This window comes from Argopecten irradians, chromosome 8 (genome assembly GCF_041381155.1).
Source record: "Argopecten irradians isolate NY chromosome 8, Ai_NY, whole genome shotgun sequence".
Lineage (NCBI taxonomy): Eukaryota > Metazoa > Mollusca > Bivalvia > Pectinida > Pectinidae > Argopecten > Argopecten irradians.
In genome coordinates this window covers 114,727-142,592 of record NC_091141.1, presented here as the reverse complement: position 1 = coordinate 142,592, position 27,866 = coordinate 114,727, and the positions used below count along the sequence as shown (strand labels likewise).

The window sequence follows — 27,866 nt, the reverse complement described above, 5'->3', positions numbered from 1 at the left end:
TACTATAGTAGTGGTATACAGTGTTGTACTAGAGTAGTGGTATACAGTGTTGTACTATAGTAGTGGTATACAGTGTTGTACTATAGTAGTAGGTATACAGTGTTGTACTATAGTATAGGTATACAGTGTTGTACTATACAGTGTTGTACTATAGTAGTGGTATACAGTGTTGTACTATAGTAGTGGTATACAGTGTTGTACTATAGTAGTGGTATACAGTGTTGTACTATAGTATAGGTATACAGTGTTGTACTATAGTAGTGGTATACAGTGTTGTACTATAGTATAGGTATACAGTGTTGTACTATAGTAGTGGTATACAGTGTTGTACTATAGTAGTGGTATACAGTGTTGTACTATAGTAGTGGTATACAGTGTTGTACTATAGTAGTAGGTATACAGTGTTGTACTATAGTAGTGGTATACAGTGTTGTACTATAGTAGTGGTATACAGTGTTGTACTATAGTAGTGGTATACAGTGTTGTACTATAGTAGTGGTATACAGTGTTGTACTATAGTAGTAGGTATACAGTGTTGTACTATAGTAGTGGTATACAGTGTTGTACTATAGTAGTGGTATACAGTGTTGTACTATAGTAGTGGTATACAGTGTTGTACTATAGTATAGGTATACAGTGTTGTACTATAGTAGTGGTATACAGTGTTGTACTATAGTATAGGTATACAGTGTTGTACTATAGTAGTAGGTATACAGTGTTGTACTATAGTAGTAGGTATACAGTGTTGTACTATAGTAGTGGTATACAGTGTTGTACTAGAGTAGTGGTATACAGTGTTGTACTATAGTAGTGGTATACAGTGTTGTACTATAGTAGTGGTATACAGTGTTGTACTATAGTATAGGTATACAGTGTTGTACTATAGTATAGGTATACAGTGTTGTACTATAGTAGTGGTATACAGTGTTGTACTATAGTAGTGGTATACAGTGTTGTACTATAGTAGTGGTATACAGTGTTGTACTATAGTAGTGGTATACAGTGTTGTACTATAGTAGTGGTATACAGTGTTGTACTATAGTAGTGGTATACAGTGTTGTACTATAGTAGTGGTATACAGTGTTGTACTATAGTATAGGTGTACAGTGTTGTACTATAGTAGTGGTATACAGTGTTGTACTATAGTAGTGGTATACAGTGTTGTACTATAGTATAGGTGTACAGTGTTGTACTATAGTAGTGGTATACAGTGTTGTACTATAGTAGTGGTATACAGTGTTGTACTATAGTAGTGGTATACAGTGTTGTACTATAGTAGTGGTATACAGTGTTGTACTATAGTAGTGGTATACAGTGTTGTACTATAGTAGTGGTATACAGTGTTGTACTATAGTAGTGGTATACAGTGTTGTACTATAGTAGTTGTATACAGTGTTGTACTATAGTATAGGTATACAGTGTTGTACTATAGTATAGGTATACAGTGTTGTACTATAGTAGTGGTATACAGTGTTGTACTATAGTAGTGGTATACAGTGTTGTACTATAGTAGTGGTATACAGTGTTGTACTATAGTAGTGGTATACAGTGTTGTACTATAGTATAGGTATACAGTGTTGTACTATAGTATAGGTATACAGTGTTGTACTATAGTAGTGGTATACAGTGTTGTACTATAGTATAGTTAAGATTAAAAATCGTCCCCTTAAGTGAAAAAAACACATAATGCAAATTGTTTTTCGCCTTAAGATGAAAAGAATACACTTAAGACAAGTTTCGTTCCACTTAACTAAATCGATAACATAATGGAAATGAGGGTTTATTCCCTTAACATGGAAAGGATATCACTTAAGAGATAAACAAAAATGACTTCACATAATGCAAAGAATGTGTCCCTTAAGTGTAACGGCATTCGCCTTAAGGTTACTAAAATACCCGCGTCCCCTTACCCACCCCGGGCAAGAAATGGAACAAACCATTTCCGTCTGCCTCGTTTTCGTAACGGAAGTTAAAATATCAGAAGATGACAATATGGCGGGAGACATAAGTGGCGTTCTTGAAGCGATCCAGAGAAACATACGAAATGTGGGAAGGCAGTTAGACCAAGAAAATCCAGATAAGGTTATGCTTGAAGGACTCTTGAAAAACTCATTGGACAATCTTGACCGGATTTCCACGCCAACGAACCAGTTCGCCGAGGTGAGAGCAACGGTAGAAGACTTGATCCAGTTTGTAAACAGTACGACGGCACCCAGGCTAACCCGATCAGCTGATTTAAACGAAATAGATGTCCAAGGTTAGTAAAGTTGACACTTTCAGATAAATAATTCCAATTATGAAAACATAATAAACTTTGTGAATATAATAAATATTTTATAAGAATTTTAGACGTTTCGGGAGTACCGAAAAGTCTTGCGGTCGTTTCTAAAAAATGGTACTTCGTTACATGGTTTTTCATGGAATATTCGCTACTTTCTTTGCATCAAGTATCGCATTAATGTATATTCATTATGTACTGTAATAACCTATTTCAATCGGCAATCAGATATTCATTATGTACTGTAATAACCTATTTCAATCGGCAATCAGATTCTCCTCTATAAAATCTTCAAAAGACTCGTAAATTACAGAATGCTTCATTTTATAACATAGTTTTTTAATCACGCAAATTTGCATTTTATTTCCATAATCATCACAAATAATAGAGCTTTGATATTATTTAAGTATATGATTAAAATATCATTGTATGTACTAAAAATCTCTGTAATACTGTAGCTACATTAACCAGTATCAAAATCGTACATGTATAAAAGTTCATAACTTCATAAGCTGTGAAAATTTAATATTTAGTCTTGTGACACACATAGGAGTTTTCTAAACACAAGTACATTCTGAACGCAGTGAATTATGAACAGAGAAAACTACATTAGTATATTGTGCCAAAAGCAGTTACGTAAATAGTATACATCTATATCACTGATAAATGCAAAATAATTGTAAAATAAATGTGTTTATTAGAAATAACATATTTCGTCATAAAATAACCCTACCGAAAGTACATAAAAGTACTGAAATTACTTTTCTATGTGTCCCGAAACGACCGTACAATGTACCGAAACGACTTCAGCTATGTTACCGAAACGACATGTTACCGAAAGGACCTGATACCTATAATAAAATACAAACTATGATTTACTATAAGTCTGGGCACTTGCGGACCACTGTTCACCGCACTTTGTAATCTCAGTAGTTCTACTTTCATTGGAATACGGTTACAACGGTCCCATGCAAAAAGGCCCCACTTTTATATATAGGCATATACAATGCTGGCACATGATCTTGCGCACCTAAGAGTTTCATAGCCGATAGAAAATTTATAAGATATTTATTTATTGTTATATCATGATGAAAGCAAGGACCAAACATTTGTTTTTCAGTAACTTCCAAAAATAAATGGTATTTTTTCAATTTACCAAAAATAAACGAAAAAACATTGACCTTACCCCATGTTATTACTGGAAGTAAACATGGCACATGGTCTTGCCCAGTACACTATATAAACCAATTGGAATCATATTTAAATTATTATGATATTCAGTTTATTTAGCTGACCATTTAAATCTAATAAAAAACAAAATAATTGAATTATAAATCAGTTTGCAATTTTTACGAATGTCAAATAAAAAAATGTTGGCGACTTTTTAAATCAGAGGGCATTTTCCACCATTCTTCCACTATGGCCCTATTGTAACACAGTATGTCTACATCTTAAACTAAAAAACTGAGATTGTATGAGAATTTACATTGCCATTATATAGCTTTTATGTCTGTATAAGTTACCTTGTTAAAATTATGTGTGCGCAAGATCATGTTCCTTTGATGTATATATAGAGAAGCTTATGACAGAACGCATTGAAATTAATTAAAAGTGAATTTAAATTTAAATGAATAAAAATGTTTGTTGTTTTAAAGTGCCAAATGCTGCATAGGGCAAAGCTCTACTAATATAACCGTAACAGATGTGTGAGCATATAGATTCCAATCCTCCCTTGGACTTTGAAATCGTGTCCCGCGGTAAAAGTCTTGTACCTCCATGTAGGCAGCCATTTCTTTAATTCTCATTATCAGCTTATTTGTTACAATTTTTAAGTCCCCTGAAAGCTAATTACGGTGAATTCAGTATTTGTTATTTATTATTATCTTTTTTTTCTTTTGTATTATAAGGATCCATACATAATGAGTCTCCTAAAGGAAAAGGCCGTCCTGCTTTTGGCATCACCGTTGACCTGATAAAGACACAGTTGAAGAAAGGCTTCACAGCTCGAGCAGTTGCATCTCAACTAAAATGCAGTCCATCCCTAATCTACAAGACTCTGAAATCTGAAAACCTGTCTGTACGGAGTGTCAAATATACAGCTATCAGTGACAGTGATCTAGATGCTGCTGTTGAAGACCTTCATCAGACACATCCAAATGCAGGAAATGAGGTAAAATGTTATATAAAATATTATGGGTATGTCTCCATGTTTTCCCTACCTATATATGTAAAGCTGGGGTTGAATATCAACTCCACTCCCAAAGGCAAATACTGTGAAAAATCTTAATATAATAATATTACAGAAAATTTCCAACCGATAACGGATCCAGGACCTGATCATGACTCTTGATAAGCATTCACTTCTATATTTCTATACTTCTATACTTGTACTTTTGAGTTCTTACTATATATTTTAAACTCTTTCCCTGTCTTGTATTCTTTCCCAATTAATATTCCATATCAAAAGTAGTTTATAATCTCGTACCTGAAAGTTTTTGAGAAAATGTCGGAACAAAATGGCCAGTTGTTGTATGCTAATTCATTTAGTTCAAACATACCAAGTTAATGCACCTATTTTATTTATGAATTATTTATAACCTGCAAGTACATCAAGATTTTATTTTGATATTAATTGCAATGTGGTGCAAATGTGCAACAGACCGCCATTTTTTCATGATGATAACATCCGTATTTTATTTACCTTGTTCCTCTGCCATAAAAACAATATACATGGTCCAATTAAATATTTCATTGATCATTTGGAAAGTTTATTACCTACTTAAAATCACTGATTGAATTTTAATTTAATTTGAAATTTATTGTGATAAAAGAACGTCAATGTGGTTATCAAGTGTCGACTAAATTTGACAATGTGAGAGTGGGGAGGGTAAAATCTTAAAGATGCTCCACCGCTGACAAATGGTATTTTTTCGCTATCAAAAACAGGAGCAGACGATTTAGTATTTTTCTTCAGTTGCAAAAGTTACTTACTTTACACCATTACCAGTACCACCATTGAAAAGTTTGAGCTTCTAATTTTACTTTAAGTTAAAAATATGAAAAACAATTAATTGCATCCCGAAAAAATTCCGTGTCACTATATCCTATATGAAATGAAGTACTAATTGCGCATGCACCAATGGCGAAATAAATTATTTTATATTATTTTTTGCGTTAAATAGACATATATATACACGATTAAACACCAATTGTTGTTCAAATGATGAATATCATTTATGCTCTGTCGGCGGTGGAGCATCTTTAAGCTTGTTGACTATAATAGTCAACAACAAGGGATAAGGGGTAATTGTGGATTGGTTAAGTTATTGCATTTCAATTTGCACAGTTGATGATTTAATAAATAACCTATCAAAGGTTTTTGAAAATAACTTCTCTCCAAATTTGACAAACTTGCTATGAAATATTCCCAAAATACACAGGGAAACAATTGCAACTGGTTTAAAATTCAATGCCAATTGCAACAGTCCCATCTAAGTTGAAATGTACATGTCAACTTTGTTATTTCATTTAGACACAATATTTGTTTTTAGAAACTTTCATCTTGATTTCTTGTTAAGTACTGGTAGTGGTTTTGTTTGAATGGTTACCAATAAATTTGAATACTGATTTCAGATGATGAGTGGTTACCTTAGAAGTCAAGGACTGCAACTACAGAGGCATAGAGTCCGTAGTACTCTGAATAGGATTGATCCTGAGGCAGCAGCTCAGAGATGGAGTCGTGCCATAGTGAGACGTGTCTACAAGGTGCCTGTACCAAACAGCCTGTGGCATATAGATGGACACATGCGTCTAATTAGGTAACTTTTATATTCTATAATCTCTGTTAAAGTTGTCAGGTGACTGATTGGCAAAGAAATTATGGGTAAGAGGGATTCATAATTATATATGTTCATTTAATGATTTACTTTTTTGTCCTTCTCATCATTTGGTTACATTTCATTTTTATCATACAGCTACTGCATATTTTATTATTAACTCAAACTTTTAATTTTTGAGCTTAAAATGTCTTATATTAAATCTGAAAATAAAATAAATTGTTTTACAGCTTTTTTTTTGTCAAAATGAATATGATTTTGGACCAGTATCAGAGGAGTCAAATTCACCTATATTTCTCCCAATTTTCCCCCTATTTTGAAAAAGGGTAGTTCCCCAAAACCTAGCTATAGATTAACCCCTGATATGTGACACAAATTCATTTGAACTTGAGTATCATCACCAAGGGCTAAATTTGTAAAATAAAGATCATGAACTATTTTTAATTTTGGAAAAGTCTTCATTGCAATTAGGTTCATTTATTTATAATTATTTTTGTTTGTTCTCTTGTCACAGGTGGGGTATTGTGACTCATGGGTGTATAGATGGCTTTTCCCGTTTGATTACATTCCTGGAATGTGGAGCTGATAACTTGTCAAAAACAGTCCTGAACCTATTTATTGGTGCAGTTATGAGATATGGACTGCCAGCAAGAGTGAGGAGTGACCATGGAGGGGAAAATATTCAAGTTGCTCTATTTATGAACTTGGTTCAAAATTCCACAACAAGCCACTTGACAGGGAGGTCAGTCCATAATCAGCGGATAGAGCGTCTGTGGAGAGATGTTCAGGAGCAAGTGGGTAATGTTTTCTACCAGAAATTCTACATGATGGAAGACAGTGGCATTCTGGACATCAACAATGACAGCCATATATGTGCCTTACAGATGGTGTATATTCCAGAGGTAAACAAAAAACTGCACTCCTTTATGAAAGGCTGGAACAACCACAGGATCCGGACAGAGTCCAACAGAACACCAGAACAAATATGGTCTGAGGGCATGCTGATGGGTGATGCCAAAATTCGTACCGTAGAAACAAATGCAGACAATTTGAGAGACAAACTTCAGGCATTTGGTTTGAGTGAGACTGATGTTCAACTCAATGATAGCGACAGGGTCATTCAGAGGAGAGGTCATGTGTTGAACTCCCAAGATATGCAAAGAATCCTTCACGAAACCTCTGGAGCTGCTTCTTTAGAAGAACAGTACAGGCTTTGTGTTGAAGCAGTTGATAGAATTCTAATTCCATCATGAATCTTGCTGTATTCATATTAACTTTCATGCAACAGCAATACTTAGATAGAATGACTTCTAAAATACAACTATGAGCTGTTGAATTTCATAAATTGTGAATTATAGAGTTAGAAAAATAATATTCCTTACATTTTTTGGCTATCAAACCATACCATTTTTTCATGGTTTTTGTGTTGCATGCAACGCAAAGGCGACACTTCGGTATCACTATGTCGGCATCGGCATCCGGGAAATGGTTTCCGTGCGATAGCTTTAGTATTTATTTCAACCAAATTTTATATATTGTTTAATTTGTTTTATATCAATGAGATCTCGGATGAGTTTGATAATGGTCAAAATCGGTCAATATTTGCAAGAGTTACGGGACTTCAAAATTGTCAAAACAGATAAATCCATGGTTTCCGCTCGATTAATTCAATATTTATTGTTCTATTTCAACCAAATTTTTTGTTTTATTTCATATTAAAGAGATCTCATAAGAGTTTAATAATGGTCAAAATCGTGTCAATATTTTCAAGAGTTACGGGACTTTAAAATTATCAAAACAGACAATTTTTTGGTTACTGCTCCATAACTTTTGTATTTATTATGCGATTTCAACCAAATTACTGGTATGTATATTGCTTTATATCAATAAGATCTCAGATGGGTTTCATACAGGTCAAAATCGTGTCAATATTTGAAAGAGTTACACGACTTCATAATATAACTTCACTTCTTTATTAACAATATTTTCACCGTAAATAATAACTATTTTTTGTGATGTTTAAACTGCTGTGCAGGCGACACATCCACTTACGTTGAATTCCTGTTCATTAAAATTTGACTTTCATATATGCAATTTGTTTGTTTTTGATTCTACCTATTAGTTCCCCACCATGAATATGCTGGGGACTAATCTTGCATTGTATCGGTCAGACCGACCTTGTCCATGATCTATTCCTAAACTATAAGGCAATGAACTATTTACTTTGTATGTGGGTCCATTTGGGTAAGACAGTGAAAGTGTACCAAAATCATTTACTTCAATTTTGAAATAGCTTGGACTAGGTATGACAGGGAATTTGAAATACAACCTCAAGCTTGTGTACTTTGAAGTTAAAATGCCTTATAGTTTAGTATAATAGTATTGTCAGGACAAGGTTATAATCATTGAAAACAGAAGCTTGTTTTTTGTTTGCATCATTAATCATTTATTTCTATTTTGTGATTATACACATAACAATAAACATTTCAAATACACTATCATGGTAAAGAAGGCTGGAAGTGACAACACAGATGACCAAAATGGCCATCACAAGGTTAAAAGTCAAAGAAAATTCAAAAAGGTCATACATATGCATCAAAACAAAAAAAAGTTGAGCTACTATTACACATTTAATAGACAAAACAATTTATCCAATATCTTCAGAGAAATAACATCAGATGATAAAAGAGAATAAAAAAGGGAAAACAAAATATGGTATTTTAATGCATCTATAAGTTTAAAAAATGAAATGAAGAACAGAGAATAGTAAGGTCTGTACAGATCTGAATAATTTAATGTTTCAAAATGCAGGTCACATTTCTGGGGAAGTGTTTAAAGATGCTCCACCGACGACAGAGGCTACACAATACTCATTATTTTAAACATTATTGGTATTTATGTCTAATTAACACAAAAAATAATATAAAATAATTAATTTTGCTTTAGGTGCATGCGCAATCAATACTTCATTCCATATATAGGACATAGTTCTATGGAATTTTTTCATGATGCAATTAATCTTTTTTTAATACATGTATTTACATTTTGAAATAAAATTCAAATCCCAGACTTTTGAATGGTGTAAAGTAAGTAACTTTTGTAGCTAAGATAAAATACTAATTCGTCTACTCCTGCTTTTAATAGAGAAAAAATACTATATGTCAGTGGTAGAGCATCTTTAACTAATGAAATAAAAATAACCATTACCAAGTTGAAATTCAAAGAAAATTCCAAAAGGTCATAAATATGCCTCAAAACAAAATCAAATTGAGCTACTATTACACATTTAACAAAGGCAAAATTATTAAATTATCTCCAACATTGTCAGTGAAATAACATTAGATGGTAAATTAAGCCATTTTAGGCACTATAAAAGATCAAATGAAAAAGGGAACACATAATATGGTATATTTATGCATCTACAATAATAAGTAAAAAAAGGAATTATAGAATAGAAAGGCTTTTTACATATTTACGTATATTATTTACTCAAATAAACCAACACAATGTGATCAGAACTGTCATCTCGTGTTACATTGCAATAAACCCAGACTCGATCATTTTTGCAAAGACTTTTAATTTCAGATTTTATTTATGTATAAGAGTAGTTTCACAAATAAGTATATTGATAAGACTAGGTATTAACAAAATAGAATTTAATTGCATAAAAATTATAAGAAGCATAACATAAACCACAAAATCAGTCTTACAGACATATTCATCCCAACGTAATGTATAGCAAGCTTGCAATTTTGCCTTTAAATTAAGGGTTTTTTTTCATTTGGTAAACTGTGGAAGTAATGTAACATTTTTTGAAACATTGTTTCAAATTTAAAAAAAAAAAGAGTTTTTCAAATTCATCCTTCTAAAAATTACAACAATAGCAACCAAACAAAAATTGCACGCATAAAACAGCTATATTATCTTTGTAAACAGCTTTGACTTGAAGTTGACACATAAAGATTGGTGAAGGAAATTGATCTTTTCAATTTTCTTTTGCTAATAGCATTAAAAAACCTGTCTACCTCTAGAGTTATGTTTTTGTACATCTTTGCCATCATTTCATTTCAGTTTTTTTTCTCTCTTAGTTGAACTTATTACAATTATCACTTAAATAAATAGGTAATTTTTGTCATAAATATAATAAGAAAAATGTATTTTAAGCCATATGCATTTGGAATGAGTCATCATTCCTGATAATACAAAGGAACTCCCTTTTAAATTCTTGAAGGGTGTCGTATTCCAGGGGCAATTCCAAGACATTACCACATGTCCTACCAATTGGATGTCTTTGTAGGCCATCCGCATGGTGAAATATCACAGTTATAGCTAATGAGGGCATAACTGATGAACCAGTCACAAACTGGAGAAAACGGATAAGATCTTCATGAGAGGACAATGAAAGAACAAAGTCCTTCAGGAAGTAAAATATCCTGTCTTCCTCAGGTCGTAACTGGTGATCTGTCCTCAACAGATCAGAGACACGCGAGGGAGTTGGCGCCAACCTTTCACACATTGTCACAAGGCCTTCCTTCGCAACCTGGTGAAAAAAGACATCCTGATAGAGATCAGGAATGCCAGATTTCATTTGGTTACAGAGGAAGGAAGGCTTCCCAGTTAATTCATACACTGCTAGGTTCAACACATGCTGCTTAAAAGTGTTCCTTGTAGGAACCACAGACATGTTGAACCTAGAAAACATATCAATTAACTGACAAGTCTCTCCTTGTGACAATGTGTCAAAGGCATCAAGTCCTTTCCTAGTCAACTCTCTCTCGTGCTCTGAGATGAAGGATAGAAAATCCTGTAGCAGGATTTTCTCATCCATCATCGGACCAAGCCCTACATTTAGCAGCACAGTTCGACTTATCCTTACTGGGAGGAATCCTATCAAGGCAATGCCATGGCATAGGATTCTTCCAAGTATCGGAAAAGCTGAAATGGCTTCACAATACTTATGGGGGGGCATAAAAGGCACTAACAAATCTTCACCACAAAAAAATTGTACATATGCTCTCTCCCAAAATGCTGTGAACACATCTTTAGTCAGCCCTCCTGCATCCTGACCTTCCTCTCCTTCAAATGACACATTTAGCATGTGTTGAAGAATGTCAGCATTTCCATAGACGTCCATGAGGTCTTTCACGACATGGTTTCTACGGACTGTGACATGCTTGCTGCCAGAGAGTATGCCGTTGAGATTGCTGAGAGCTATAATATAAAAATAAAAAAGTCATAAAATTATATTTATAACAAAGGTGCTTTGAGGCTTTATCATAACAATCTTGTTATATATTATGCAGATATATTATTTGAACATTGAGTAGGAAATGAATTTACAATGTTATAAGCATGTTTGTTATACATGTGTCTTACTGTATTAAAACACTAAATACCACCACTCTAGTACAACACTGTTTACCACCACTCTAGTACAACACTGTATACCACCACTCTAGTACAACACTGTATATACCACTACTATAGTACAACACTGTAAATACCACTCTAGTACAACACTGTATACCACTACTATAGTACAACACTGTATACCACCACCCTAGTACAACACTGTATACCACTACTATAGTACAACACTGTATACCACCACTCTAGTACAACACTGTATACCACTACTATAGTACAACACTGTATACCACTACTATAGTACAACACTGTATACCACTACTCTAGTACAACACTGTATACCACCACTCTAGTACAACACTGTATACCACCACTCTAGTACAACACTGTATACCACTACTCTAGTACAACACTGTATACCACTACTATAGTACAACACTGTATACCACTACTCTAGTACAACACTGTATATACCACTACTATAGTACAACACTGTATACCACTACTATAGTACAACACTGTATACCACTACTCTAGTACAACACTGTATATACCACTACTATAGTACAACACTGTATACCACTACTCTAGTACAACACTGTATACCACTACTCTAGTACAACACTGTATACCACCACTCTAGTACAAACACTGTATACCACTACTCTAGTACAACACTGTATACCACTACTATAGTACAACACTGTATATACCACTACTATAGTACAACACTGTATACCACTACTATAGTACAACACTGTATATACCACTACTCTAGTACAACACTGTATACCACTACTAGTACAACACTGTATATACCACTACTCTAGTACAACACTGTATACCACTACTCTAGTACAACACTGTATACCACTACTATAGTACAACACTGTATATACCACTACTATAGTACAACACTGTATATACCACTACTCTAGTACAACACTGTATACCACTACTCTAGTACAACACTGTATACCACTACTCTAGTACAACACTGTATATACCACTACTATAGTACAACACTGTATACCACTACTATAGTACAACACTGTATACCACCACTCTAGTACAACACTGTATACCACCACTCTAGTACAACACTGTATACCACTACTCTAGTACAACACTGTATACCACCACTCTAGTACAACACTGTATACCACTACTCTAGTACAACACTGTATACCACTACTCTAGTACAACACTGTATACCACACTCTAGTACAACACTGTATACCACCACTCTAGTACAACACTGTATACCACTACTCTAGTACAACACTGTATACCACTACTATAGTACAACACTGTATACCACTACTCTAGTACAACACTGTATACCACTACTATAGTACAACACTGTATACCACTACTATTAGTACAACACTGTATACCACTACTCTAGTACAACACTGTATACCACCACTCTAGTACAACACTGTATACCACCACTCTAGTACAACACTGTATACCACTACTCTAGTACAACACTGTATACCACTACTCTAGTACAACACTGTATATACCACTACTTTAGTACAACACTGTATACCACCACTCTAGTACAACACTGTATATACCACTACTCTAGTACAACACTGTATACCACTACTCTAGTACAACACTGTATACCACTACTCTAGTACAACACTGTATATACCACTACTATACAACAGTATCACTATATACACCACACTCTAGTACAACACTGTAACCACTACTAGTACAACACTGTATACCACTACTATAGTACAACACTGTATACCACACTCTAGTACAACACTGTATATACCACTACTATAGTACAACACTGTATACCACTACTCTAGTACAACACTGTATACCACTACTATAGTACAACACTGTATACCACTACTCTAGTACAACACTGTATATACCACTACTCTAGTACAACACTGTATATACCACTACTATAGTACAACACTGTATACCACTACTCTAGTACAACACTGTATATACCACTACTCTAGTACAACACTGTATATACCACTACTATAGTACAACACTGTATATACCACTACTCTAGTACAACACTGTATACCACTACTCTAGTACAAACACTGTATACCACTACTATAGTACAACACTGTATACCACTACTATAGTACAACACTGTATACCACTACTTAGTACAACACTGTATACCACTACTTAGTACAACACTGTATACCACTACTCTAGTACAACACTGTATATACCACTACTATAGTACAACACTGTATACCACTACTCTAGTACAACACTGTATACCACCACTATAGTACAACACTGTATACCACTACTCTAGTACAACACTGTATACCACTACTAGTACAACACTGTATACCACTACTCTAGTACAACACTGTATACCACTACTATAGTACAACACTGTATATACCACTACTATAGTACAACACTGTATACCACTACTATAGTACAACACTGTATACCACTACTCTAGTACAACACTGTATACCACTACTACTATAGTACAACACTGTATACCACTACTCTAGTACAACACTGTATACCACTACTCTAGTACAACACTGTATACCACTACTCTAGTACAACACTGTATACCCACTACTATAGTACAACACTGTATATACCACTACTATAGTACAACACTGTATACCACTACTATAGTACAACACTGTATACCACTACTCTAGTACAACACTGTATACCACTACTCTAGTACAACACTGTATACCACTACTTAGTACAACACTGTATATACCACTACTCTAGTACAACACTGTATACCACTACTCTAGTACAACACTGTATACCACTACTATAGTACAACACTGTATACCACTACTCTAGTACAACACTGTATACCACTACTCTAGTACAACACTGTATACCACTACTCTAGTACAACACTGTATACCACTACTCTAGTACAACACTGTATACCACTACTCTAGTACAACACTGTATACCACTACTCTATACAACACTGTATACCACTACTTAGTACAACACTGTATACCACCACTTAGTACAACACTGTATACCACTACTCTAGTACAACACTGTATACCACTACTATAGTACAACACTGTATATACCACTACTCTAGTACAACACTGTATACCACTACTCTAGTACAACACTGTATACCACTACTATAGTACAACACTGTATACCACTACTCTAGTACAACACTGTATACCACTACTCTAGTACAACACTGTATACACCACTACTAGTACAACACTGTATACCACTACTCTAGTACAACACTGTATACCACTACTCTAGTACAACACTGTATACCACTACTATAGTACAACACTGTATACCACTACTCTAGTACAACACTGTATACCACACTTAGTACAACACTGTATACCACTACTCTAGTACAACACTGTATATACACTACTATAGTACAACACTGTATACCACTACTTAGTACAACACTGTATATACCACTACTTAGTACAACACTGTATACCACTACTTAGTACAACACTGTATACCACACTCTAGTACAACACGTACTATACAACACTGTATACCACTACTAGTACAACACTGTATACCACTACTCTAGTACAACACTGTATACCACTACTCTAGTACAACACTGTATACCACTACTATAGTACAACACTGTATACCACTACTCTAGTACAACACTGTATATACCACTACTAGTACAACACTGTATACCACTACTATAGTAGTACAACACTGTATACCACTACTCTAGTACAACACTGTATATACCACTACTCTAGTACAACACTGTATATACCACTACTATAGTACAACACTGTATACCACCACTCTAGTACAACACTGTATATACCACTACTCTAGTACAACACTGTATATACCACTACTATAGTACAACACTGTATACCACTACTCTAGTACAACACTGTATATACCACTACTATAGTACAACACTGTATATACCACTACTATAGTACAACACACTGTATACCACTACTCTAGTATACAACACTGTATATACCACTACTATAGTACAACACTGTATATACCACTACTATAGTACAACACTGTATACCACTACTAGTACAACACTGTATATACCACTACTATAGTACAACACTGTATATCCACTACTATAGTACAACACTGTATACCACTACTCTAGTACAACACTGTATACCACTACTTAGTACAACACTGTATACCACTACATAGTACAACACTGTATAACCACTACTATAGTACAACACTGTATATACCACTACTATAGTACAACACTGTATACCACTACTTAGTACAACACTGTATACCACTACACTAGTAAAGTACAACCACTGTATACCACTACTCTAGTACAACACTGTATACCACTACTATAGTACAACACTGTATACCACTACTATAGTACAACACGTATACCTACTTAGTACACCTGTACCACTACTCTAGTACAACACTGTATACCACTACTATAGTACAACACTGTATACTACTTAGTACAAACTACACACTACTTAGTATATACCACTACTATAGTACAACACTGTATATACCACTACTATAGTACAACACTGTATATACCACTACTCTAGTACAACACTGTATATACCACTACTCTAGTACAACACTGTATATACCACTACTCTAGTACAACACTGTATACCACTACTATAGTACAACACTGTATATACCACTACTCTAGTACAACACACTGTATACCACTACTCTAGTACAACACTGTATACCACTACTATAGTACAACACTGTATACCACTACTATAGTACAACACTGTATACCACTACTCTAGTACAACACTGTATACCACTACTATAGTACAACACTGTATACCACTACTCTAGTACAACACTGTATACCACTACTATAGTACAACACTGTATACCACTACTCTAGTACAACACTGTATACCACTACTCTAGTACAACATTGTATACCACCAAGATAGTACAACACTGTATACCACTACTCTAGTACAACATTGTATACCACCAAGATAGTACAACACTGTATACCACCAAGATAGTACAACACTGTATACCACCAAGATAGTACAACACTGTATACCACCACCCTAGTACAACACTGTATACCACTACTATAGTACAACACTGTATATACCACTACTCTAGTAGGATTTTTGTAATGATTTCATCGCCAATAGATTTAACTGTTTAATTATTACCCCTTTGATTTCATTAATACAAAAATACTAATTTAAAAAATGAGAAATGTTTTTAATAACAGAACTATAAAAAGTTACTTTTTGATGATATTATGTCACAGAATAATCAAATTTCAGCGTTAAAGAGTACCAGGTACAAAACGATTTAAGTATATGTACCTTCATCCAGATTTGACTGTTGAATTACACTTGGTGAATTCTCCAGAGATGGGAGAGGCGGTATTCTTGGAGGTGAATCTATATCAAGTCGAAGAGGAGACGAGGGTTGGGATGCTGCAGAAGACACAGGAGATACTGATCCAGAAGATGTCTAAAATAAAATTGCAAGATTGTTTAGTAATTAGACTCTTCAAACACAGAAGTCCTACATAAAAGAAAGTGTTTGAGCCTTATCTTTACCTAAGAGATGAAATGTCTCACTTTGATCATGAAAATAATTGAAATCTCAGTTTGGTTCGTCTCGATCTGACCATTTAATTTTTTATTTGAATTTGATCAAGTGTCTCCAAAAAGTTGAAATCACAAACTGTCAGAGAAGGGCTAAAATGATTTAAAATAGTAACTAGAAAAGTTTATCAGAGATATTACCTAAGGAATAGAATCAGTAATTTTTATCATAGATTACTTTACTGAGCAACTTTATAAATACAATTAATATGAAAGTAATGGGACATTATTACCGTCATAATTCTTGCTGCCGATTGTCTTATTGTCTCTCGTGCCCTTATGCCTGCCATCCGTCTCCGTCTAAATGAAATCTAAAATAGAAAAATTAAAGAAATATATACCAAAGAAAAGTTATCTTCCATGTAATAACATTTATTATATCATTAAGACAAAGCATTATAATGTAAGATTTAGACTACAAAGCTCTGTTTCTCTTCTACACATGTTAATTATCAAACTTGACAAATTTCTTGACACCAGACAATCAATACCAATTTATATGCTAGAAAATGGATCCCATTTTGTTTAATAAAAATAAATAGGGTTTTTATATCCCTTACTTCTTTAACCAAATTTCATTCAAATAAAGATGATTAAAGATGTACTGAGGGGAAAAAGTTCTCTGGCATAAAAGTTTCCTCCTACTTTAAAACCAAATATGCACTTACCACATAGCCTTCAAAAGGGATCAATAAAAGTTTCATAGATTGTTTTGTAATAAATTTAACATAGATAAAATATATTCGTTAATTTAACAATGGTAACATTATTTCAGATATTATTCTTAGAACAGTTTACAAAATGAAGCTTATGGATTTAGTAAATACTTACAACAGGTGTATCTGTGTCTTCAAAGGAAGAGTCATGAGACATATCCATCTGTGAACAATTATACCATGTCAGTAACAATGTACAAAACAAAAGAAAAAAACTTGTATCAGAAGAAACAAGACAGGGTTCTCGTAAGCAGTAACAAAACAAATATGTCAATGGCGATAAAATTCAGACTTTGGCCATTTTTTTGGCAACAGATAACAAAAACATACATTCAAAAATCCCCCCCCCCCCCTAAAAAGACATGTGGTCATCCATAATATCATTCATTGTACAGGTAGAAATTGGATTTTTTTTTAGAAGTTATTATTATTAATTTAAAATTCAGTCGTAAGTTATCATTACAAACATAGCTTTCATGAACCATATGGACTAAATGACTGATTTAGTCCTTTGTCATTCCCATTTCAGACCATGGCAACCAAAAGTTAAAAAAAATTGAACAACTTAACAGCTCAATAATGATCTATTCTGACATTTTGTTTGCTAACTATGACAACCAAATGCAATAATGTTTTAAAATCTAAAACTTATCAACCATTTCACCAAATTCCTGTAAAGTGACTTGGTTACCCATGAAATTCACAATTTCAGCACACGAAAACCTGCATATGCATCATTACAAAAGTCCCCATAATTGCTGTCAAGTTTCATTGAAAGTGATCAAGCAGATTAGTTGGAGTTGTATATATTTTCATATGGAAAGACAGACTTGTAAAATGGAGGTATACAAAGGAGAAGGTACGTTAAGACTCTAATATGGCCCCAAAATTAATTCTCCAGTAAAGAACACCATATTTTGCCATATAACAGTTGAATACATTTGCTAACACATTACATCCCAAAAATATCCCGCATGTGCCATTTATGTTCACTATGACGTCATCAACATGCAGTTTCCCGCCATTTTTCACAAAAATCCTTGAAAAATCATAATTTTTGAGTGGTTTTCTCTAAAAATGAATGTGGCCGCCTTCATGGAGCAGAAAGAGATTTTCACACGTTGTGTATCATGTATTTACGCATATCCATGCAAAATATAAAGTTGCTCCAAGGTGGCGGCCAAATCCATTTCAAGCCTTTTCTAACCTAAATATGATGAATTTTTAGCAAAATTTGGCAAGAAGAGGAAAATCATCAATTTGATGACGTCATAGGTGGAGCACATCGTGTACATGGTTATAAAAAGTTATGTTTTGATGAATGGCAAGTATGAGAGTATTTATTTATGTGAAATTGATGTGGATCAGAGTTAATATTTTTCGGCCTGAAAAATTAAGGCCAAATACTGGTCCTATCATATCTACTCCTTTAAAGCGAGCTTGAGCTCAAAGGAATATGAAAGGAGTGTCATTTTTCGTTTTATGATGACACTTAGTATAATGAAAAAGCACCAACCAAATACTTTCCACAACATAATTCTATATTTACAGTTTGATAAATTTAATACCTGTACGAGAGTTTCATCAACAATGTGATTTGGCGTTGGTTGTGGCATAGCCTCTGGGGTTGGTTGGACAACTGGTGGTGGAGGTTGATGGACAACTGGTGGTGGAGGTTGTTGGACAACTGGTGGTGGCGGTTGTTGGACAACTGGTGGTGGAGGTTGTTGGACAACTGGTGGTGGTGGTTGTTGGACAACTGGTGGTGGAGGTTGTTGGACAACTGGTGGTGGCGGTTGTTGGACAACTGGTGGTGGAGGTTGTTGGACAACTGGTGGTGGCGGTTGTTGGACAACTGGTGGTGGAGGTTGTTGGACAACTGGTGGTGGCGGTTGTTGGACAACTGGTGGTGGTGGAGGTTGTTGGACAACTGGTGGTGGTGGTTGTTGGACAACTGGTGGTGGAGGTTGTTGGACAACTGGTGGTGGGGCGGTTGTTGGACAACTGGTGGTGGAGGTTGTTGGACAACTGGTGGTGGAGGTTGTTGGACAACTGGTGGTGGTGGTTGTTGGACAACTGGTGGTGGCGGTTGTTGGACAACTGGTGGTGGAGGTTGTTGGACAACTGGTGGTGGCGGTTGTTGGACAACTGGTGGTGGCGGTTGTTGGACAACTGGTGGTGGCGGTTGTTGGACAACTGGTGGTGGAGGTTGTTGGACAACTGGTGGTGGCGGTTGTTGGACAACTGGTGGTGGAGGTTGTTGGACAACTGGTGGTGGTGGTTGTTGGACAACTAGTGGTGGAGGTTGTTGGACAACAGCTTCTACATTTTCTCGAACTATCGTTTCTTCTTCCATAAGCAGTGGAGTTTCCTAAAATGAAATCAACCATTAGCACAATATTCATATAGTTACTAAATCATGCATCTATGGCCAGTTATTTATTGCATTTGCAATTAAAACAAGACTCATGCTAAATATTTGTTTTACCTATCAGTGTGGTTGCATATATAGTTAAAATCCATTTACATAAAGAAATCAGGAAAAATGTTTCTCCATGAGTCTGATCTCATGTGTAATATGATATCTGGCAAATTGTGATAATAAACTTCAGTTGTTAAAATCTAAGGTGGCTGCCTGCTGGCCATCTTAGAGACTGATCAGTTCCAAAATGCAATGTTCATAACTAGGCACCAAGAGGAACCTACATATGAAATTTAAGAGAGATCCCTCCAATATGTGTTGTGAGAAATAGTGATGACAAGAATTGTTTATGGACGGATGTTTGAACAAATGAACAACAGACCAAATGTGGTTTAAAAAGCTATCTATGCTCAGACAGTTTTTCACCAAAACATTTCTATGATTCTAACTAGAAATATGATTAAAAATGTCAAAGCCCAAATTACCAATTAATAAAATTAGACAAAATGGGACAATACATGATATGTTATATTTGTATATTTGGGTAACACTAATAGTCGCCATCCCTTGTTCCATGGTATAGGCATTAAAATGTGTACATAATGATGATACCATTAACTGCTTTGCATTACTAAAAGCACTCAATTATGGGTAGGGTGTCCATCAACACTTAATACTTGCCATTCTCAAGTCCCGATTAGGAATAAGGTATAATTTCCCCTGCTTCAAGATGCTTTTCAGATCTGCAACAGCGTCTGCTTCAATTCTACGTAGCTTCTTCCCTTGGTCACACTTGGCGAAGGTAAATCCAATCATTCCAAGGCGTGCATCTGGGTATAATGTGCAAATCATGGACTGAAAGTCATTCAAGGGCATGTCAACTGGAATGGCAGTTTTCACTGGATAGCGATCTTGGTTTGACAACTGGGCAGATGGGTATCCTGTAAAATAAATCTCATCTTAGGAAAGAAAGAAAAGAACGCTGGGGTACCAATAATACATAATAGAATCACCATCTAACTAGAACTAAATATACCCCCACTATCATTTTGTACACAAGAGATCCCAATTTTGATATGATACCGGTATGTTAAAATGCTATCTCCGGATAAGTTTTACTCATTTTCCTATAGAAATTGAACAAATAATGTTCATAGGGTTTATATAATTCAATACTTCAAAACGACGACTTTAATAACTGTAATGTTTCTAAAAATGCACATTTGAAAGAAAACAAGGATCCACAAGCGTGACATTATCTCCCGCGCAGTTAGTATAAAAACTCAAATACATCAAAGTCAAAGTAACAATGACTTTAAATGTGTGTCAGTATTAAAAACAGGAAAAAATAACAGCATGTAATAAAAAGAAACTGTAATTTGGTTATCTTTTCCATTGTAACAGAAAAAATCCCAAAGATTGAACGTCTGCAACAGCAAAAGAAACAACTATAGGGCACTTGTACAATAAACACAGAAAGTTTCATGGAGCTGATTTTCAATTTTTTCTCATAGCAGATTCCCCCTGATCTCCTTCAAAACCATTTTCAGTGTGTGTTAGTGTCTGTTACATTGCATTGAAAAGTGACATTTTGTGCAACTGCTGCTCAAATATGAAATAACATATTTATAAGACAAATCGTTAATTCAAGATCGAATGGGGGTTATAAAATCTTGCACTTTGCGCCCCCCCCCCTTGTTTACGGATACACTATGGATAATGGCGTCAAAACGTAATTAGAATAGGTCACTTGAGCCTTTCAGGTGACCAAAAAAAGCTGGAAATGTAATTGAAATCTTGACTTGACTAGGCAAATGAATTCAGGGCAATGAAATTTTAGGAACTTGTTTCATAGTTAAAGAAGATTAAGGTCATGTGCTTACCATATCCACAGCGTTGTAGGCGATTAATTTCAACTGACGTTGGCAAATAGTCATCGTTAGCCTTGCTTAGTAGGAAAACAAGAAACTTCCACTCCTTAGGTTTTCTTCCTCTTTTTTGCTCTGAAATAGGAAAAGGAAATCAAAATTTTCAATGTCACATATGAATACATTTTTAACAGTGTGTCATTTAACCATGTTACCAAGTTTCAAGAAAATCCAGTAATATTTGCAAGAGTTATTGACCAAAAAGACGAAAATAGAGTTTTTCGTTAATCAAAGGGCCATAACTCAGCCAAAAAGGGTCAAAAGTCCCGGTCAAACTTGGTCAAGGCCCCAAGACATTTATTCTTTTTATAATTTACATTTTTTTCAGTGTTTTCATCAATAAATGTAATGTACACAAGATAACTGATCAATGATCATCATACATGCTTAATATGTATTTATTATTTCTCTCTTGTGAAATCATACAGACCCTTACACTCTCACATAGCACATTCTCATACGCTGTAGATTATAAGTTTATTCATCCATACAATAATTAAGATACATACACAAACATTCTCTTACTTGCTAAGGTTTTATTTTAATACACTTACATTCACATACACAAAGAACTTACTTACTTTTTAAGTATGATATTTAATCCATCCATATTATTATGTATTAACCTATAACACTTTCTTACTTAGTAAATAGATCAAAGATCAACACAGGATCAAGTTGGGCAATGTTCAGCATCCCTTAGCATTGTCGCATCTTTATTGAGTGGAAATTTAAATTAATACAACTAGTGTGGCTGAACCCCCATGGGGTCTGAGGGGTGAAGCCATTATGTGTCTTTACACTTAAAAAGAATGTAATTTCCATTATGTGTAATTACACTAAGGTGAAAAGACTTTTATTTCCAGTATGTTTAATTTCACTTAAGGTAAAAATATTTTATTTCCATTATGTGTAATTTCAGTTAAGGCGAAAAGATAGTTATTTCCATTATGTGTTATTTCAGTTAAGGCGAAAAGATTTTTATTTCCATTATGTGTTATTTCACTTAAGGTGAAAAGATTTTTATTTCCATTATGTGTTATTTCACTTAAGGCGAAAATGTTTTTATTTCCATTATGTGTTATTTCACTTAAGGCGAAAATGTTTTTATTTCCATTATGTGTTATTTCACTTAAGGCGAAAATGTTTTTATTTCCATTATGTGTTATTTCACTTAAGGTGAAAATGTTTTCATTTCCATTATGTGTTATTTCGCTTAAGGCGAAAATGTTTTCATTTCCATTATGTGTTATTTCACTTAAGGTGAAAATGTTTTCATTTCCATTATGTGTTTATTTCACTTAAGGTGAAAGAGTGTTATTTCCAGTATGTGTAATTTCACTTAAGGTAAAAAATATTTTATTTCCATTATGTGTAATTTCAGTTAAGGTGAAAAGATTGTTATTTCCATTATGTGTTATTTCACTTAAGGTGAAAAGATTTTTATTTCCATTATGTGTTATTTCACTTAAGGTGAAAAGATTTTTATTTCCATTATGTGTTATTTCACTTAAGGTGAAAAGATTTTTATTTCCATTATGTGTTATTTCACTTAAGGCGAAAATGTTTTTATTTCCATTATGTGTTATTTCACTTAAGGTGAAAATGTTTTTATTTCCATTATGTGTTATTTCACTTAAGGCGAAAAGATTTTTATTTCCATTATGTGTTATTTCACTTAAGGTGAAAAATGTTTTTATTTCACTTAAGGTATTTCCATGTGTTATTTCACTTAAGGTGAAAAGATTTTTATTTCCATTATGTGTTAGTTCAGTTAAGGTGAAAAGATTGTTATTTCCATTATGTGTTATTTCAATTAAGGTGAAAAGATTTTTATTTCCATTATGTGTTATTTCACTTAAGGTGAAAAGATTTTTATTTCCATTATGTGTTATTTCACTTAAGGTGAAAAGATTTTTATTTCCATTATGTGTCTTTACACTTAAGGCGAAAAGATTTTTATTTCCATTATGTGTTATTTCACTTAAGGTGAAAATGTTTTCATTTCCATTATGTGTTATTTCACTTAAGGCGAAAAGATTTTTATTTCCATTATGTGTTATTTCAGTTAAGGTGAAAAGATTTTTATTTCCATTATGTGTTATTTCAGTTAAGGTGAAAAGATTTTTATTTCCATTATGTGTTATTTCACTTAAGGTGAAAATGTTTTCATTTCCATTATGTGTAATTTCACTTAAGGCGAAATTGTTTTTTAAGGCCAAAAGATTTTTCATTTCCATTATGTGTAATTTCACTTAAGGTGAAAAGATTTTTATTTCCATTATGTGTCTTTACACTTAAGGTGAAAATGTTTTCATTTCCATTATGTGTAATTTCAGTTAAGGTGAAAAGATTTTCATTTCCATTATGTGTTATTTCACTTAAGGTGAAAATGTTTTTATTTCCATTATGTGTTATTTCACTTAAGGTGAAAATGTTTTCATTTCCATTATGTGTTATTTCACTTAAGGCGAAAAGATTTTTATTTCCATTATGTGTTATTTCAGTTAAGGTGAAAAGATTTTCATTTCCATTATGTGTTATTTCACTTAAGGTGAAAATGTTTTCATTTCCATTATGTGTAATTTCAGTTAAGGTGAAAAGATTTTTATTTCCATTATGTGTAATTTCAGTTAAGGTGAAAAGATTTTTATTTCCATTATGTGTCTTTACACTTAAGGCCAAAACATTTTTATTTCCATAATGTGTTATTTCACTTAAGGTGAACAGATTTTTATTTCCATTATGTGTTATTTCACTTAAGGCGAAAATGTTTTTATTTCCATTATGTGTTATTTGGATTTGCATAAGGTGCCTTTACACATTATTTCCACTTAAGGTAAAAAGAATTCTATTTCCATTATGTGTCTTTTTAGTAACATAATTGGCACATTCATTTGAAAACACAAGCCATAATTTTCACAAACAATGACACTTGAGTTTATATAATTAAAACAATTAAGACATCATTTGCTTTGTCAGGTGTTGGTGACGAGTTCACTTGTAGGTGACATATATACTAAGTATGCGTATTTAACCGCTATAGATCATACAATGACACCTGACAGTATGATAATGACAGCGATTACATATATACACACAATGTCAGTAAATTTATAAAATCATCTCAAAGGTGTGAAGTATGTGGTTGCAAGTGACTAATTATATGATCACATCTGATAAATTAAGAAAATAAATAAAACCAATTAAATAAGTAATCATCTAAAATAATTTATCATAAATAAAGGAAATTGAAAATGATGAAAATATGATTTGCAAGGTCAAAAATAGTTTTGTGCAGTTAAATTGATATCTTATATTATCTATCAAATTATTATATTATTTGTTTTCATTTAGCATAAAATTTCAATTTCTACAATTTGTTGTCACATAAATGGATCTATTTCTAATCTTTTGTGTTTTGTTAATATTGAAATTCTGTTATCTGGGTCTATTGATTTTTCTAATAATACTAATGAAATGATATTACTTCATACAAGTAATTATATTTAAAAAACTAAGAGATTTCAATTGTACAAATAGTTTTATGATAATATTAAAATATATTCATGTATTGATATATTTAAGGCCAGTATGAGAGGGTGTGTATGTGTGTGTGGATGTGATATGTATAACTTAATTAATGTATTTTCTATAAAAGAGATTGCCTATTTATTACCTATTCATTTAAATATATATTTAATAGTTTAAATAAATTTTCTTTTCTATGGCCCGCTTGCGTATGCTCCTAATATTATACACTTTTCTTTTCATTTCTATGATATTTATATACTGAGACAACACTATCTATATTTATTTATTAATAATTAATTAGTTTAGTAAAACCGGATTTCTGGAGAGGACCTATATAGGCTTTGCCTGTTGTCTAATCCATTTATCAATATAATATCTTTCTCTGTAATTCCTGTATAACTTGTATTGTTTAATAAAATATTTTGAAATGAAATGAAAGAGTGGAGGACATATAGTGTAATAATTAGTGTAACATCAAAATAATTTGTTACTTTTTTTTCTATAAATCATTAAATAAATTAATCAAAATTTTATCAAAATCCCAGTAATCCAGTAAATTTCTATATTGTGTCTTATTTTGAACTATAGTTGAAACATAAAATTATTCAAAAAATGATATTTTGATTCTATTTTTTTTAGTTTAATCTTTTTTTCTAAAAATGCAGGAGCTTGTTTACTTTTCCATTAGTATGGAGGGGCTTTTGTCTGTAGGGAGGGGGGGGGGGGTTTTGTCTGTACCCTGTTATAAGTAAATTATAGGATTTGCATTAATCAATTTTTGTTAAATATACCTAATGTTGGCGCTTAAGTTATATCAGTGTCAAATGAGTTCCGAATTCGCATGGCAACGCAAAAATAGCTATTACCAAAAAGATTTAATGTAAAATGAGGATTATTAAAGAACCTATGGTGCCTCAGATTATGAAGCGGAACTTCATTATTAATAAGTGGTGCGACTATGTCATATAAGTATATATGGGTGTTATATGATGTAATATTTTGTACATAAAAATAGGTTTATGTTTGTATCGTCTAGAAGATAAAAGTTCCAAACAAGTTTCAGAATAAAGTTTTTGATGTGATGTTCCACTACTGTAATAAATTTCATTTCAATTTGAACAGATTCAAGTAATATTGATTCACTATCAGTACAGTTACTCCAGACAATATCTGCATACTCTAATATTGGTCTTACATAAGAACAATATAGTATAATTAATGTGTTTCGATCAACCTTATGATAGCATTTTTAATGCTAATATTAAACCTTTTGTGCATCCACATTTTTAATACTGAAACTTTATATGTGTATACAATCAACTTACAAAGTTTATCTGCATATTAGATTTAATATACAAAGACACTAAACTTAGGAACCCATACAAGAGGCTGTTTGAGAAACCTGACATTAATAGAACAAGTATACAGATATTTTGCCAGCCTTCCCATATGATCAATATAAATATTTTTTTTTCTTGGTAAGTGTTAATTTTCAACATTAAATTGGAATACATAGATACATATACAAGAAGAAACTTTGATAAGGTATTTTGCATGAAGTATCGACTACAATAAAGAATTTTATGAAGTGTAACAGTATTGATTGAAATTTTATTCAAAATATTGAAAACGTGTGCTTACCACCGTCTCTTCGCTGTCTTCTTCTGAAAATTCTTCTTGTTGTCTCTACTATCTCGTCTGGACGAGGAATCGCCCTTTCCACTGCTTCGATGGCGTTTTGTACGACAGCCGCGGCGTCCATGCTGAGTTTACTTCAAACCATTTCATCTCGCTAGTTTTTAAGGGCGCCGCCATGTTGTTTACAGTAACAACATAACGCCTACAGAAGGCTGGTTTTGATTGGACAGAAAGTAAACGCTTAGTGATTGGTCAATTTTGGGTCAGTTCAATATTTTGTCCTCATGGGGGTTATATTGATACCCATACTTTATGTGCTCATTTCCCTTAAGTGAAAACGATTTTAACTTAAGTGAAAATGATTTCACCTTAAGATGAATTATATTAATTTCCCTTAAGTGATTTTCGTTTTATGTTAAGGGAAAATGACACATAATGCAAAAGCGTTTATTTACCTTAAGATAAAAAGTATTACACTTAAGGGAAATAAATTCAAATGATATTTTAACTTAAGAGGGAA

General features: G+C 33.3%; 2 protein-coding genes across 2 annotated transcripts; one reads left to right on the top strand and one right to left on the bottom strand.

Moving 5' to 3' along the window:
* Positions 1–1,661: 1,661 nt before the first annotated feature.
* LOC138329035 (uncharacterized) lies at positions 1,662–8,203 on the top strand. The gene is made up of 4 exons (XM_069275733.1): positions 1,662–2,257; positions 4,186–4,448; positions 5,912–6,096; positions 6,629–8,203. The coding sequence occupies exons 1-4, from the start codon at positions 1,840–1,842 to the stop codon at positions 7,365–7,367; spliced, it is 1,605 nt and encodes a 534-aa protein (XP_069131834.1). The 5' UTR covers positions 1,662–1,839; the 3' UTR covers positions 7,368–8,203.
* Positions 8,197–27,866, bottom strand: LOC138328861 (uncharacterized). Its single transcript, XM_069275578.1, has 9 exons — positions 27,350–27,866; positions 22,130–22,249; positions 20,928–21,187; positions 19,715–20,195; positions 19,393–19,679; positions 17,940–17,987; positions 17,342–17,419; positions 16,821–16,971; positions 8,197–11,325 (listed from the first exon to the last, which is right to left on the bottom strand). The coding sequence occupies exons 1-9, from the start codon at positions 27,468–27,470 to the stop codon at positions 10,274–10,276; spliced, it is 2,598 nt and encodes an 865-aa protein (XP_069131679.1). The 5' UTR covers positions 27,471–27,866; the 3' UTR covers positions 8,197–10,273.